Raw genomic sequence first — 18,145 nt, 5'->3', positions numbered from 1 at the left:
CTATTTTGTTGCTTATCCTATCAAAGCCGTTTTGAAGGGCATACAGAAGATTTAGGGTGAGTCATGTTTGACACGTTTACCGATCACCGTTCAAATGTTCGGCGGGATTTCAGATTTGTTGTCCCTTTCACCTTTTGGCACGAGTCCCAGCCGTGTCCTCAAAGCAGCCATCTATTTAAGTTTCTTTGGTTTCCTCAGAACTGGGGAGGTATCTTAAGCCAGCCATAATGCACCGGTATTGCTCAAAGGCAGTCTCCCTAAAAACAAAAAACAGACAGACAGGCCAGGCTTTTGTGTTTAACTATTAAAAGACCAATAATAGTGTCCAATTGAGGTTTTGGGTGTCAGAATTTATTTTGCTAATTTAGGGTTTAATGATAAACTAATTTTTCATGTTATTCCATCAGGATTGGGGCTGCGTCTGCAGCATCCGAACAAGGGTTCCCATCTTACATCATTAAATACATGGGGCATTGGAATTCATCCTGTTATAGTCAATATATTCCAGATCCCCCATGATGAAGTTGTTCGAGTCTTATGATGAAAAGTTATCATTTATTGACAAACATTGCATAAGTAAATCTTAAAATTCTCTAAATTAAAGCGTAGTTCCACCCAAAAATTGAACTTTCGTTTTTCCAGTTCCTCCCCCCTCCGGTGTTACATTTGGCACCTTTTCAGGGGAGAGGGGGGAGAAGATATCTGTCTAATACAGGTATTTGCTCCCACTTCCGTCAATAGATCGTTGCAGATTCCGCAGCGATCTATGCCATGCCTGGCCCCTCCTCCGTCTCCCCGCTGTCTTCTGGGAACTGTGAGGACACACAGCGTGGCCCGCACATGTGCAGTAGGGAACCAGGCTGTGAAGCCTCAAGGCTTCACTTCCTAAATTCCCTTACTGAAGATGCCGACGCCTCCACCAACGCTGTATCCTGGCCTAGGCCAACAAGGCCCCAGGCCTAGGGCAGAACTTTGCAGGAGGGCAGCACGAAAAGTGGCCGCACTGCTTCCGGTATGCGGATGGCTGGCGTTCCGCAACTGTGTGGGGGGGGCGCTGCTTCTAATTTTGACTGTCCTATCATCCTGGACCACAAACCTTCCTCACTGTGCTATATGTTTCTGCTGCACCATTGGCATGGTTATATCTTCTTAGTCCTCTCCATAAAATGATCAGAAATGTATGCTTAAAATAGAACTATAGGCAACATTTTTTTTTTCATTTTGGATAGAGTAAGGGAGGGTTATAGCCCCTGTCAGTTTATTTTTTACCATCCAGGAAGTGAAGGATACCAAGCGCCCAGAGGCGATTCAGTTTGCATGTGTTGCGCTATATAAGTTTCTCACTCACTCAATTGGACTACCTAAATATCAGATTTTACGTCTACAAGTCGTCCAGAACACGGCAGCCAGACTGGTAACGGGGAAAAAACCCTGGGAATCCATCATCCCTTCACTGAGGACCCTTCATTGGCTAACCGTAAAGGATAGGGTCACATTCAAGACCCTCTGTCTTACCCACAAGTGCACACAAGGAAAAGCTCCTCAATACTCGTGCGAGAAAATAAAGCATTACACCCCCAATCGCATTCTCCGATCAACCAGCCAAAACTTCCTCCACATCCCCAAGTCCCGCTACAAATCAAAGGGAGAACGAAGATTTGCAGTCCAAGGACCACGGCTATGGTACGCTCTACCCACAAACATCCGCATGGAAGAAAACCATCGGGCCTTCAGGAAAAAACTTAAGACTCATCTCTTCTGAAGGATCAGGACGACACTGGATGGAAATAAGCGCCTTGAGGCGATTTAGTTCGCATTTGCAGCGCTATACAAGTTATTCACTCACTCACATATAGAATGATTTATTTTTAAATAAATGATAATATGACTAACATTTTTGAACTTTAAGATGTTAAAAAATGTTAGTCTTATTATCATTTTTTTTTTAACTTTGGGACCGTCACACATTCACATAGGAATGGAAAACTGCCAGATCGCTTTTTGTCCCGTATAGTGTTTTGTTTCACCTTTTGGAAATTTAGTGCTGCTTCTCAGTTTGACCTCTATATTGCTTATCAGAACATATAGCAAGTAGTTCTGTCTCCTGTTTTTCTACTGTGATTGTGATCTTTATTTGTTTTTTTGTTTTTTATGATTTCATTTTCACCTGATTAAGGGACCACTAGCCAACTGCTCAGACATAGAAGGGTTTATGAGTGGTTCCGTGCAAATGGCTCGATGTAATAGGAACAGCGGGCCCTACAAATACAACAACCTGGGTGGAGTATAAGATAATATGTTTAGAAAGGTGTAGGTGTGGCGCTGTTCTTATGTTCTGGGGTATGGGTGCTCCTAACTCGCTCTTTAATCAGTACATTTAAACAGGCTTGGCTGCATTAATTATAAAGTGGCTCATATGCATACAAACCAATGCCAATCTGAAGGGAAGGCAGCTGAGGTCAGCGATTTGTTGTGGGAAAATATCGGAGGCATATTAATGAACAGAATTATCAGCACATATGGAAAACCCACAATCCAGGTGGGAGGCACAAATGAACACACATAAAGAGCAAACCAAGCCGGGGAACTGGATACTGCTGCACAAACACTGTGAATGTGCAATACTTCTTCGAGGGGTGAGTATGTCTAATGAGTGCCTTACCTCTAGGGGGCACAGTAAGGAGCACTAGCACAAAGGATATATGATTGAACAGCACCTGTCACTTCTGGAATACTTATACACCTGTAATATTTTTATATACTTTTATATATTTTACAAGGACTGTACTGTATATATTAATTTTAAGCACTGGGGTGACATATGATTGCAGAACATTTGTCACTTTGGATTCTTATTTTAATTTTTTTTTGTTTCATACATTTTATTAAGTGAACAAAGAGTAGAATAGAACATTCTATTGTAACAGTGAAACACTAGAATAAGATTATATTGATTATTGGAATACATTTTCCAACTGGGAAATACATTCTTAGTAGACATGTGCATTTGATTATTGTGACTTCTCAATTATTGAATTTGTGACTTCTCAATTCATATATTATCCACCACTGTGCAAATTGTGTCTTCAACAGATAATGTGCCCACCTTCACCAGCCATTAGGCTCCATTCACACTAATGAGTTTGTTGATGCATTTTGCAGAAATGCAGGGACATTTTTTAACATGGTTTCCTATGGAACATGTTCACATCAATGCTTTTTAGTGCCTCTGCGTTTTTGGAAAGGGTCAGGAACTTTTTTCCAGCAAAAAGCAGCGTTTTGCATGTAATAGAATTCAATGGACCCACATCCAAAACGCAAGTACCGCGTTTTTGCCGCGAATTGCGGTTTGCGTTTTTTTTTTACCTGTTTATAGCTGTATATGTAAAATGGAGTTGATCCGCGCTATCCCCAAATGGGAGGTGTATTGTAGTGCCACAAAGTGCATATAAATTCCACCAAAAATATGTTCCTACTAGAACACAATGATATAATGTGACAAAAGAATATATATGACAAGGTGCTGCAATTATATATTAGTTAGAATAGTAAACTAAAGATAAATGTGATAAGGTAAAAAATAATGCGCAACCTGAAAGGTCGCATGAATCAGCGACTAAAAATCGCATAATCCGCGACTAAAAAAGGTGTGTGAATATATATGTGTGTGAATATAAAAACGTAATCATATAAAAATTGTTCATGTGGATATGATCTAAATATTAATATATAGTGAAGGCAAGCAGCAATGTGAATAAAAAATTACAAATGCCGCACCCCTTCAGCAATGATCCTGTATGGTCATTTCAGTCCAAACAGAAAAAAAGTCAGGAGTCCAAAAAGTAACAAGTAACAACTTGGAAGTCCATAAGGTAGCAAAAAGATGTAGCAAAAAAAACTGCAGGTATTCAATCAAACACAGGAGCAGGGATATGAATCTTCAGTATTATGCTTCCATCAAATAAGGTGGATAAATGGCCGCTTACCGACTCAGATGGACCTCTATTACGGAGATCATACGAGGTCAGCACACAGGGATTGGTTCACCAGGCTCCGGACATTGAAGTTGATCGTTGATCCACAGCAGAAGATCCTTTTCACCTCTCCATGGGACACCGAACACTTCCTAGTATCAGCTGGATCTTTGTCTTAGCGCATATCCACCGTCTCCTCTCAGGACAGTGAAAGGGGCATTCAGTAAGCAGTTTGGGTCAAAATAAAAGAGGAAAACTTCATGGTGCAGTATGAAAAAACAGATTCCCTTTATTTGAATAAAGCGGGTTACTGACATCCAAAAAAGATAACAAATCTAAAAACAGACTACCAGCGGCGGCTCACGCCAGACCAGCTGGAGTGTGATGACGTCACAGTCCTTGGCTCCACCCGACGCTGCGTTTCTCCGTACAAGGCGTCCACTGGGAAAGCTGGGACATTTTTTAACATGGTTTCCTATGGAACATGTTTACATCAATGCTTTTTTGTGCCTCTGGGTTTTTGGAAAGGGTTGGACTTTTTTTCCCGCAAAAAGCAGCGCTTTGCATGTAATAGAATTCAATGAACCCGCATCCAAAACGCAAGTACAGTGTTTTTACCGCGATTTGCATTTTTTATTATTATTATTTAGTTTAACCTGTTTATAGCTGGTTGTTAAAGGAAATGTAAAAAAAATTTAATTGCCGGCTAAAAAAACAAATTAATAAAAAAAACTAAGGGCCAGATCCACAACGAGCGGCCGTAACTTAACTTTTCCTATTTAAGTTACACTGCCGCAAAATCTCTACCTAAGTGCCCGATCCACAAAGCACTTACCTAGAAATTTTCAGCGGTGTAACTTAAATCCGTCCGGCGCAAGGCGGGCCCAATCTAATGGGGCGAGTCCCATTTAAATTAGGCGCGCTCCCACGCCGGACGTACTACGCATGCTCCCGACGCGATTTTCCCGACGTGCTTTGCACGAAGTTACGTTGCGCCGAGTTTTGTGAATCGCGCCGGGTAAAAAAAGTTGCGTCGGGAAAAAAGAGATGCAGCGGGAAAAAAACAATTTAAAAAAAATTTGACAGTGTCGCGGGAAAGAAGGGTATACTTTTACAAGGTGTACTAACTTTACACTTTGTAAAAGGTACCCTATCTTTGCGTTTGCAAACTAACAATTTACGGAGACTTCACGAAGGGAAACCGCTTTGTGGATCTCTGTAAGTGCTAATTTGCATACCTGAAGCGGAATTTCGACGAGAAATGCCCCCAGCGGCGGCCGCGGTACTGCATCCTAAGATCCGACAGTGTAAAACTATTACACCTGCCGGATCTTAGGAATATCTATGCGTAACTGATTCTGTGAATCAGTCGCATAGATAGAAACAGGGATACGACGGCGTATCAGTAGATACGCCGGCGTATCCCTTTTGTGGATCTGGCCCTAAAAACTGCTAAATCGCGGTAAAATCGCAGTAAAAAGGCATGTCGAAAACCGCAGCAAGCACCGCAAAAATGTTTAAAAGCAACATGCATAGGTGTGAATCGAGCCTTGGGCTCGATTCACACCTATGCATGTTGCTTTTTAGCATAAGGGTTGTAAAGGTAAATAGCTTCCTTTACCTTAGTGCAGTCCTCCTTCACTTACCCCATCCTTCGATATTTCTTTTAAATGTCCTTATTTCTTATGAGAAATCCTCACTTCCTATTCTTCTGTCTGTAACTCCACACAGTAATGCAAGGCTTTCTCCCTGGTGTGGAGAAAGCCTCTTGAGGGGGGAGGGGGCGAGCAGGCGGGTCAGGACACTCTCTACTTTGCAGATAGAGAAAGGAGCTGTGTGTTAGATGAGATAAGTGAAGGAGGATTGCACTAAGGTAAAGGAAGCTATTTAGGGAAAAACACTTTTACCTTTACAACCTCTTTAAAGTGAAACGATAAAAGTGAAATATTCCTTTTTTTTACTACTAATGATTTTTTTTTCGTGACCGCGGCATTATGGCGGACACATCGGACACATTTTTGGGACCATTGTCATTTTCACAGCAAAAAATGCTATAACAATGCATTGTTTACTGTGAAAATGACAATTGCAGTTTAGGAGTTAACCACTAGGGGGCGCTGGTCACGAAGCTTCGGACCGCGGCGCATGCGCGCGACCCACGCCTGGGCACTTAAAGGGGCCCAGCCGTGCCATTCTGCCGACGTAAATGTGCAGGAGGCGGTCCTTAAGTGGTTAAAAAACTGCCATTTTAAAAACTTTTTTTTTTTGCATTGATACATGTCCCCTGGGGCAGGACCCAGGTCCCCAAACACGTTTTAGGACAATAACTTGCATATAAGCCTTTAAAATTAACACTTTAGATTTCTCCCATAGACTTTTACAGGGTGTTCCGCGGCTTTTCGAATTTGCCGCAAAAACACCCCAAATTGTTTGCTGTTCGCCGGACAGGCAATGTTCAAGTCGAACATGAGTTTGACTCAAACTCGAAGCTCATCCCTTACAAGGATACTGTGTAAGATTCAGTTTGTATCTGAAGGTTCTGTGCTAAAAAAAAATTACAGGGTGCTAAATATCCCAAGGCTGGTCCTGTTCATCTTGATGTATTTTTTTTATTATTATTTATTTTCCATAAGGCTTTAATTGGAAATAAAAGACAACAAGCAAGATGGGGTGTATTACAAATTGATGTTTTTATTTGTCTTAGGCCCCATTCACACCTAGGCGTTTTTACGCCTGAAGCGCACTGCTCACAAACGCCAGAGGGGAGAATTAACATTATTCCCTATGGTGACTGTTCACGCCTGAACGCCCAAACGCCTGTCGCGCGAAGCTCAAACAAGTCCCGGACCTTTTTTTGTCGCGGGAATCGCGCGACAGAGGCGTTTGAGCGGTTTTTTTTTTCCCATAGAAAGTAATGGGAAACGCGCGTATTGAGCGTATCGCGCGACAACGGGCGTTTGCTATGGGCGTTTCGTCGCTTTAATCAATAGAACTTGTCGCCCATGCAGAAGATTAAAAAAAATCTACCAACATAGCAACAAGTGATGAAAAGATGATAATTTTTCCTATTGGCTAAAATAAGAAACGCCCGAAGTACAAAAACGTCGCACGACGCTGTATGCAAACGCGCAAATAAGCATGAATATGCGCAAAAAAAAACGCCCGAAAAAACGACCGAACGCCCTACGCTCAGGTGTGAATGCAGCCTTAGCTACCAAATACCACAATATTGACATAAGAAGTGTGATATTGGCATTGAACGGAAACCTTTATATTCCACAGATATATAAACGGTGACATTTGAAGCAGTAGGACACCTCCACCGCGAAGATCCAGTGTAGAAAATGTCTGCAACCAATTCCAAACAAGATTTTGATGGCAAGGAGTTTAATACTCTTTTTTCCCATGGGAAGAGCTGTAAAATCGAAGAAAGCATGTGCTTTTCTACAAGGACCATCAATGAGATGGCTTCCACAGGTAATGTAATGATCATCCATGAGATGGCTTCTACAGGTCATGTAATGATCATCCATGAGATGGCTTCTACAGGTCATGTAATGATCATCCATGAGATGGCTTCTACAGGTCATGTAATGATCATCCATAAGATGGCTTCTACAGTCATGTAATGATCATCCATGACATGGCTTCTACAGGTCATGTAATGATCATCCATGAGTTGGCTTCTACAGGTCATGTAATGATCATCCATGAGTTGGCTTCTACACGTAATGTAATGATCATCCATAAGTTGGCTTCTACAGGTCATGTAATTGTAGTGATCTCATAGAAGTGTGTCCAATACATGTAGTGATATAGATGTATAGTCCTCCGGTTAGATAATAGATGTTTAGATGTTAGTATGATGACTATAAATTAAGTTGTTTCGCAGCAACACACAGGCTCTCCAGAGAACGCAAATTTAATTAACTTCCATCCAAAGTCCACAGACGATACAAATCCAACAGAGTAATTCAAAATCCCATATTTTCCCAGACCTGTGCTATATTCATCATAGAGTGACAAGACTGAATGCCAGCTTTACTTTCTCAAATACTGGTCTCACACTGGAGGGAGTGGTTCTTCCAGGTCAACCAACTGTTTCCCTGAATAGGAATAATTCCCCAAGTCTAATTACCATCAATAAATACTTGTATGTAAGGAAGTACCAGGCCATCTCACACACCTAGTCTTAGATAAGATTAACACATCAAAGGGTCCTCAGCTGTTCCTTTGATCTGTGTTTGACCACTAACCCTTTTGGTCAGCAAACACCTTTTGATGTGTAACCTTGAATGCCTGTATGTAACACAGATATACCATGCCATACACATAACACAATATTTAAATACCTACACATCTATATTAATATTGCAACAGTAATGATCATCCATGAGATGGCTTCTACATGTAATGTAATGATCATTCATGAGTTGGCTTCTACACGTAATGTAATGATCATCCATAAGTTGGCTTCTACAGGTCATGTAATGATCATCCATGAGATGGCTTCTACAAGTCATGTAATGATCATCCATGAGATGGCTTCCACAGGTAACGTAATGATCATCAATGAGATGGCTTCCACAGGTCTTGTAATGATCATCCATGAGTTGGCTTCCACAGGTAATTTAATGATCATCCATGAGTTGGCTTCTACCGGTAACGTAATGATCATCAATGCGATGGCTTCCACAGGTAATGTAATGATCATCCATGAGTTGGCTTCTACAGGTCATGTAATGATCATCCATGAGATGGCTTCCACAGGTCATGTAATGATCATCCATGAGATGGCTTCTACAGGTCATGTAATGATCATCCATGAGTTGGCTTCTACACGTAATGTAATGATCATCCATAAGTTGGCTTCTACAGGTCATGTAATGATCATCCATGAGTTGGCTTCTACATGTAATGTAATGATCATCCATGAGTTGGCTTCTACAGGTCATGTAATGATCATCCATGAGATGACTTCTACATGTAATGTAATGATCATCCATGAGTTGGCTTCTACAAGTCATGTAATGATCATCCATGAGTTGACTTCTACAGGTCATGTAATGATCATCCATGAGATGGCTTCCACAGGTAATGTAATGTATAGACTACCAATGCATAAAAGCTCAGCTAAGGAAGCACAGTGGCCAAATGGTCATCGCTGAGGGTTCCCAACCATCCACAGTTTCATAGAAAGCTTGTAAAAATAGCTATAAATTGGCAAAATTGATAGGAAAAAAACAACGAGATTTTCTAAACATGTTTTTGTTATTTCTTTTTGTTGGCTCTCTGCATCTCTGGTGGTTCCTCTTCCATACTTGACTGTTGTAGAAAAGTCAATATTGATGTAATGGAAGACCAGCCAATAGAGAAATAAAGCTGGACTATATTTGGATGTCTTATAGACTTTAACCACTTGCTTACTGGGCACTTAAACCCCCCTCCTGTCCAGACCAATTTTCAGCTTTCAGCGCTGATGCACTTTGAATGACAATTGCACGGTCATACAACATTATACCCGAATGACATTTTTATCATTTTTACCCACAAATAGAGCTTTCTTTCGTTGGTATTTGATCACCTCTGCGGTTTTTATTTTTTGTTGAAAAAATTTAAAAAGACCAAATTTAAAAAAAAATATATATATATATTTCTTTATATTTTGTTATAACATTTTGCAAACAGGTAATTTTTCTCCTTCATTGATGTACGCTGATGAGACTGCATGGATGGGCACCGATAAGACAGCAAGGATGGGCACCAAAAAGGTGGCACTGGTGGGCACTGAGAGGTGGCACTGATGAGTGGCACTGAAGGGCATTGATAGGTGGCACTGGTGGGCACTGGGTGGCACTGATCAGCACTGGTAGGCTACATGTGGCAAACCCCCCTTTTTTTTTTTTTAATTAAAGGGCCCAGAGGTCCCCAGGGCCCTGAATGGCAACCCCCCCCTTTTTTTATAAATGTTCATTTATTTATTTTATATATTTTTATTTTTTCATTTTTCATTTTTATTAATAATTTGTAAAGGGCCCCCCTCCGCTTCTCAATTCGCGGCAGCCCCCCCCCCTCCCGCTTCTCAATTTCAATTTCAGATGGCAGCCCCCCCCCCCCCCCCCGGGGTTCTCTGCTCCAGGTGCCTACCAATGCCGCCAATCCCGTAACGTGCTGCAGAGACAGTTTCAAGGTGGGGCCAGGGGTGGAGCTAAAGGAGGGACCAGGGGCGGGACCAGGGGTGGAGCTGAAGGGGGCCCCGTCAGGTAGGCTGTACGGGGCCCCATGATTTCAATCAGCGGCCCTGTGTTAAATTGTATATATAAATAAATAAATACAGAACTGCATGAATTTGTGTTTTTATTAAATCTGCTTAGAGTTCAGCTGTAATGAAAGAATTTTGGTTTTATTGTTGTTTTTCCCCACAGGGCAGCTGAAAAGAGACAAGTTACTTGATATCAGTGTTGGGCCCCTAATCTACCAACTCTTTGCACTCAGCGATATTTTCAAAGAGATCTATGTTGTGCAGATGAATGATGCCAGCTTCACACACTTCAAGCAATGGATGGACAAGGACGACAAAGCCACTGATTTGTCACATGCTCCCAAACGAGTCTGCCATCTTGAGGGTAACAGGTATGCTTTACATTAGGGGAACATAAGAGAAGAATACAATTTGGTCACCAAGTCCCACCAAGCGCCCAGAGGCGAATCAGTTCGCATGCGCCGCGCTATATACGTTTTTCATTCATTCATTCATTTAATTGGGAAGAGCTGTATATTTTTTCCATACGCTAATCCCTTTTAGGTGTGTTAGATGGCTGCCTTCCCTGACAAGTCTTGTGGTTCCATCTGCCAGCCCCTACTTCACTACCCCTACATCACTACTGTGCGCTGTACCTTTAACCACTTCAGCCCCGGGACATTTTTTTGCGATTTGGCACTGACAATTGCGCGGTCGTGCGACGTGGCTCCCAAACAAAATTGACATCCCTTTTTCCCCCACAAATAGAGCTTTCTTTTGGTGGTATTTGATTACCTCTGCATTTTATTTTTTTTGCACTATAAACAAAAAAGAGCGACAATTTTTTTTTTAAAAAAAGCAATATTTTGAAATACACTTTTTTGACTTAAAAAAATAAGACAACAGTAAAGTTAGCCAAATTTGTTATATTGTACAAAATAATGTTATGCCGAGTAAATTGATACCCAACATGTCACGCTTCAAAATTGCACCCGCTAGTGGAATGGCGACAATTTTTACACTTAAAAATCTCCATAGGTGACGTTTAAAAAATTTAACAGGTTACATGTTTAGAGTTACAGAGAAGGTCTAGTGCTAGAATTATTGCTCTCACTCTAACGATCGTGGTGATACCTCATATGTGTAGTTTAAACACCGTTTTCATATGCAGGCGCATATGACTTACATATGCGTTCGTTCTGCGCGCAAGCTCGGCAGGTAGTAAGATCATTACTAATAGCAGGAACAGTAACCATAGTGCTACAAAAATATTATTATATGATCTGTAGTAGTAGTAGGAGAAGAAGCAATATTATTATCACCTTTATGAATAGTAGTATTCACAGCAGCATAACCATTAGAAATTACAGTAATGAAACGGTATAGTGGAATTGTAATTGTAGTAATATTGCTGGCAATAGTAGTTGGATCAATATTATTATTATTAGAATAATTGTAGTAATACAAAATATACATATTTCCCAGTGTAGTAGGATTTTTTTTTATTATCTTTACTTCTATTAGTAATCAACCTTTAGGACTAATGACGATAGTAGAAAATGAAAAGTAACATAATATTTGTACTAATATGGATGGCATTTCTAGTTATATTGCAATTAATAGTAGTAGAAGTAATTGTAATAATAAAAAGTTGCTATATTATATCATAGTAAAAGGAGAGGGAGAAGCAATTCTATTACTACTAGTAGTAATTACAGAAGCAAAACCAATAGTAATAATAGTGGCACTAATGTGGTCATATAGTTTTATTAGTAGCATTACTGGCATTAATTGTAGAATAATTTCTAACAGTAGCACAAGTAATTGTAGAAATAAAAAATGATTATATTATCTGTAATAGCAGTAGGAGGAGAAGCAATTCTATTGTCAACTTACTACTAGTAGCGATTACAGTTGAATATCCTTTACAAATAGTAAAGTTGTAGTGGTATACTATTGTTAGTAGTATTGCCAGCTTAAAGGGGAGTTCCAGCCAATTTTTATGTTTATTAAAAGTCAGCAGCTACAAAAAGTAGCTGCTGGCTTTTAATAAACATACACTTACCTGCTCCAGCGTTCCAGCGACGGCCGGGGCTCTGCTCCTCTCCCCCCCTCCCCGGCCGGTGTCTTCATTTCAACTCTGGGCACCCGGTCGTGACAGCTTTCGGGTTCACGCCCGGGCACCCACTGCGCATGTGCGAGCGGCACTGCGCACGCGGCGCGGCCCGGCGCTGCGCCGTCTGATTGGACAGGAGATCGCCTAGGACCTGTGACGTGTCCTAGGCGATCGCCTACAGGGAGGGGCTGCTGTAGGCGATTAAGCTTAATCGCCTAACCAGCCTCTCGGCGGAAGGAGGAAGTGGGACAGGAAGTCCCACTCCTCCTGAAGCCCCCACTCCCCCCCAAAAAAAATTGCATGCCAAATGTGGCATGTAAGGGGGTGAGGAGTGGGATAAGCGAAAGTTCCAATTTTGGATGGAACTCCGCTTTAAGTAGTAATATCATTATTAATAGTAATAGTAAAAAAAAAGCTAAAGATATCTATTGTAGTGTAGCACTACCCATGAAGGAGCTGCTGGTTTAGATTTGGGCCTGCCGTTACCTTACTGTTCACCACACTCGTCCTAGGGGTCCCTCTTGAAGAGTTATTCACAAATGTCCGCACCAACACTTGGTTTCTTTTCTTCAAAAGATTTTATCAAACATGTTCCAACCAATGGGTGGTGGGATAGGGGAGATTCAGTTACCATCACAGGGATAATCTTGGATCCAAAGGACAAATCGTTTCCATACTGGATTCAGCAACAACCGGATAGGCCTCTCTCACTGACCTAGCAGCCGGTGCGAAGCTCGTTCAAAGTCTCTGCCACAGACTTGATGAGTGTTGTCGAGTCATTATACAGCCCTCTGCCACAAGATCGTGTAACCACACACACTTAGCGAAATTCCAAAGAAAGTACACAGCTCACGGTGCCAGGATCTTTCAGCCAGGCCGGCAGCACAGTGAGGTAAATTGGCCAGGATACGTCCTCCAATTGAGTCCCCAATTGTTCGGCTTCTTCCCGCAGGCAAGACAGCACAGGACCACTCCTGGGTCTACTCTCAGTTGCGGGGCCTCAGCCAGCAGGCCCCCGAGACCGGAAAACACTGCTGATGCATCCCTAAGGCCAGGAGGGCCATCCGGTCAGGATTGAAGACCCAACCATAATGGTGTCTGTCCCTTAGGGACCCTCTCCCAGAATGCACAGCGGGTAGACCACGCCCACTGGGCTGCATCTGGGAAAAAGGCACTCAATACACCCAGCCCGTTGCATTTCCAACCACAGTCAAGTGGAAGATGCGCAACGCAGCTGAACTAGAAAAGAAACCCATAACTCGGCATAATCTTCTGAGCTAAACTATAGCTCAGATAACTAAATTTACAAATAGCGCCTACTTAAAGTGGAGGTTCACCCAAAAAAAATCAATTTTTAACATTAGATTGAGGCTAATTTTACTAAGCAGAATCGGGTGTTTTTTTTTTAAATCAATGCAGTACTTAGAGATAGATGTTCTCCACGTCTTCCGGGTATGGGCTGCGGGACTGGGCGTTCCTATTTGATTGACAGCTCTTCCGACCGTCGCATACAGCGCGTCACGAGTTCCCGAAAGTAGCCGAACGTCGGTGCGCAGGCGCCGTATAGAGCCGCACCGGCAACTGGTGACGCGCTGTATGCGTCCATCGGAAGGCTGTCAATCAAATAGGAACGCCCAGTCCCGAAGATCATACCCGGAAGCCACGGAGAACATCTATCTCTAAAACGGTAAGTACTGCATTGATTTAAAAAAAAAACACCCAATTCTGCTTAGTAAAATTAGCCTCAATCTAATGTTAAAAAAAATTTCGGGTGAACCCTAGCTTTAACCACTTCCCGCCCAAGGACGTCATATGACGTCCTGGACTTTCAGTGGGGATATCTGAATGATGCCTGCAGCTACAGGCATCATTCAGATATCCATCTCTTCAGCCGACGAATCCCTGCACCATAACAATGATCATAGCGGCGGTTCCGCCGCTTGATCGTTCTTGTAGCGGGTGGGAGGGGACGCCCCCCTCCCGCCGCCATCCGGTGCTTCTCCGGGCTCTTCTTTGCCATTGGAGACCCAGAGAAACGATCCGCCGGCGTCCGATGGAAACCATAGAGTAGACTGGTGACCAGATGGTCACAAGTCATCTCTGTGATCGTCGGAGGCCCGGGCACGATGTTATGACGTCACGCCCGGGTCCTGGAATGTAAACACAGCCGCAATCGCGGCTGAAAACATTAGATCGGTGAATTTTTTTTCACGATCTAATGCTTTCCAGCCTGGAGGAGAGATGTGGGGTCTTATTGACCCCGCATCTCTCCATAAAGAGGACCTGTCACAAACCATTCCTATTACAAGGGATGTTTACATTCCTTGTAATAGGAATAAAAGTGATCAAAAAAAAAAAAAAATTACAAAAAAAGTGTAAAAATAAAAGAAATTGAGTAAAATAAAAAATAAAATAATAAAAAAATAAAATTTAAACGCCCCTATCCCCGGTAGCTCGCGTTTAGAAGCGAACACACACATAAGTCCCGCCCACATATGTAAACGCAAACCACACATGTGAGGTATCGCCGCGTGTGTTAGAGCGCCAGCAACAATTCTAGCACTAGACCTACTCTGTAACTCTAAATTTGTAACTTGTAAAAAAAAAATAAGCGAGGCCTATGGAGATTTTCAAGTACTGACGTTTGCCGCCATTCCATGAGTGTGTGCAATTTTAAAGCGTGACATGTTAGGTATCTATTTACTCGGCGCAACTTCATCTTTCACATTATACAAAAAAATTGGGCTAACTTTACTGTTTTGTTATTTTTTATTTCACAAAACAGTTTTTTCCCCAAAAAAGGCGTTTGAAAAATGATTGCGCAAATACTGTGCGAGATAAAAAGTTGCAATGGCCGGCATTTTATTCCCTAGGGTGTCTGCTAAAAAAACATATATAGTGTTTGGGGGTTCTGAGTAATTTTCTAACAAAAAAAATATGATTTATGCATGTAGGAGAGAAGTTCCAAAATAGGCTCGGTATGGAAGTGGTTAACAGGAGCAGGGCGCTACAGTAGTATCTCTGTTAGTAGTAAAACCAGCAGTTATAGTACAAACGATTCCTATTGCTATTATCAGACATGATTTCTTGTTCCAGACAAGAATGGAAGGAGAAGGAAGACCAGGTGAGAAAAACAATAAAAGGGGTTTATAAGTGGGAAAACCATGAAACCACAGGCCTGGATCCTGAGGTGGTGCCACAGGTGGATGCTGTCCTCAGTCATTGGACATTAAATGTCATCAGTAAAAATGAAGAAGACTACCAGAGGAACCTGAAGGGAGCCACGTCTAGACTGAAACTTGGAGGCCAGCTGCTGCTGTTTACGCCCCTGAACATGACCTTCTACGATGTGGGCAACGATCGCTATTCCTCCCTCTCCATGAACGAGACAGAAGTGCATGATCACGTGAAAAAAGCCGGTTTCCACATTGAAAAGTCATCTGTCATTAAATCTGTGGAGCCCAGTGATAATGTTGACTACAGCCATTTGGGTTTTGTCCTTGCTCGCAAAGTAGAATAAGCCTGAAAACCAAAGCCTAGAGATCTCCTCTCACCGTGGTGAACCAAACATTATTAAAATGTATAATACATTTTGCCATTTCCTGAAACGTTGTATTTTTTTTTTTTCTCTGGGAGAAAGGTACAAGCATTTATTTAAAGCCAACTGTTCTCTCCTATAGGGAAACGAGCAAGGAAAAAAAAATGTTGCTGTCCATGCCTTCCTATCCCTGTGACAACCATACTACCCCATTTCTTGTACAAGTTTCACAGGGACAGGAACTGTGGGAATCTCTGCAATGGACAGTAGACACAGAGGGGGAGATTCAGATAGAGATACGACGGCGTATCTCCTGATACGCCGTCGTATCTCTGAGATCCGACGGTCGGATCTATGCGACCGATTCATAAGAATCAGTTCCGCATAGATCTCCCTAAGATCCGCCACGTGTAAGTGACTTACACCGTCGGATCTTAGGCTGCAATCTACCGCTGGCCGCTAGGTGGCGTTTCGTGTTTTACTCTTGACGAATATGCAAATGAGGAGATCCGCCGATTCAGAAACGAACGCCCGCCCGTCGCTTTTTTTTTACGTCGTTTGCGTTCGGCTTTTTCCGGCGGATAGTTACCCCTGCTATATGCGGCGTATCCTATGTTAAGTATGGCCGTCGTTCCCACGCCGAGTTTTGAATTTTTACGTCGTTTGCGTAAGTCATTCGCGAATACGGATGGACGTAATTTACGTTCACGTCGAAACCAGCGACGTCATTTGGAGCAATGCACACCGGGAAAATTCGCGGACGGCGCATGCGCAGTTAAATCGACGCGGGGACGCGCCTGATTTAAATACTACACTCCCCCTAGCCGCGGAATTTGAATTCCGCCAGGGGATTTACGATACGCCGCCGCAAGTTTTGAGGTAAGTGCTTTCTGAATACAGCACTAGCCTCTCAAACTTGCGCTGGCGGATCGTAAATCTGAATCTACCCCAGAGAGTTATAAAATCCTGATATTAAAGTATGTGACATAATTATTTGTCTTTTTATCAAGTGAAATTTTTGTACTGTATACCTAACTTTGTAGTTTAATAGCCAGATTCAGGTAGCTTTACGCCGGCGTATCAGTAGATACGCCGACGTAACTCTGAATCTACGCCGTCCTAAATTTAAGCGTATTCTGGAAACCAGATACGCTTAAATTAGGCTAAGATACGAGCGGCGTAAGTCTCCTACGCCGTCGTATCTTAGGGTGCAATTTTTCCGCTGGCCGCTAGGTGGTGCTCCTGTTGAGTTTGGCGTAGAATATGCAAATGATTAGATACGCCCATTCACGAACGTACGTGCGCCCGTCACAGTAAAGATACGCCGTTTCCGTAAGAGGTACGCATAAAGATAAAGCTGCCCCCTAGGTGGCGTAGCCAATGTTAAGTATGGCTGTCGTTCCCACGACTAAATTTGAAAATTTGACGTCGTTTGCGTAAGTCATCCGTGAATGGGGCTGGACGTAATTTACGTTCACATCGAAACCAATACGTCTTTGCGGCGTACTTTGGAGCAATGCACACTGGGATATGTACACGGACGGCGCATGCGCCGTTCGTAAAAAACGTCAATCAAGTCGGGTCACGAGTAATTAACAAAAAACACACCCCCCCATCCTCATTTGAATTAGGCGCGCTTACGCCGGCCGCATTTACGATACGCCACCGTAAGTTAGGAGGCAAGTACTTTGTGAATACAGTACTTGCCTCTCTGACTTAAGGCGGCGTAGCGTAAATACGGTACGCTATGCCGCCTTAAAGTTGCGGCGGCGTCTTTGAATCTAGGAATGTAAGTTTAAAAAAATCGGCTGGGGTGACGACACTGCTGGATTCATGGTGGACATGTAGGAGTCCTAATAATAAAATTCAGCATCAGCAGCTACAGTATATGTAGCTGCTGACTTATTTTTTTCTGAGGGAGCCTGAAGCGCCTCTTGAACACCTAAACTGTAGATATTAGAGTTTATCTATTTTATATGTGGCATATACACTATCTAGTGGCCAAAATGTAGTATAGTTTTCTGAAACTCCTGAATGAGAAAATATACCACTTTTTGTCCACTAGATGGAGCCGATAATCATACAAATTCAAATATTAAAGAAAATACAGGCAAGATTCATTGAGCATACATAAACCGGTGCAACATTTATCCAACAACAAAGGTTTTTATAAAAAGAGCTCCTGGTGTTTTGAAAATTTCATCCTGTTTTCACACCATGTGATTTTTCTGTATAGTTGCTGAGACTTACCATGTAACATGCCCACCCAAGAATTT

At 42.3% G+C, this 18,145-nt stretch overlaps 1 protein-coding gene across 1 annotated transcript; it reads left to right on the top strand.

Moving 5' to 3' along the window:
• Positions 1 to 2,497: 2,497 nt before the first annotated feature.
• Positions 2,498 to 15,939, top strand: LOC120915525 (indolethylamine N-methyltransferase-like). The gene is made up of 4 exons (XM_040326098.1): positions 2,498 to 2,636; positions 7,257 to 7,451; positions 10,400 to 10,607; positions 15,428 to 15,939. The coding sequence occupies exons 2-4, from the start codon at positions 7,319 to 7,321 to the stop codon at positions 15,849 to 15,851; spliced, it is 765 nt and encodes a 254-aa protein (XP_040182032.1). The 5' UTR covers positions 2,498 to 2,636; positions 7,257 to 7,318; the 3' UTR covers positions 15,852 to 15,939.
• Positions 15,940 to 18,145: the final 2,206 nt, after the last annotated feature.

This window comes from Rana temporaria, chromosome 10 (genome assembly GCF_905171775.1).
Source record: "Rana temporaria chromosome 10, aRanTem1.1, whole genome shotgun sequence".
In the NCBI taxonomy this organism is placed as follows: domain Eukaryota; kingdom Metazoa; phylum Chordata; class Amphibia; order Anura; family Ranidae; genus Rana; species Rana temporaria.
The sequence above is the reverse complement of the archived record's forward strand: the minus strand, read 5'-3'. Positions and strand labels throughout refer to the sequence as shown.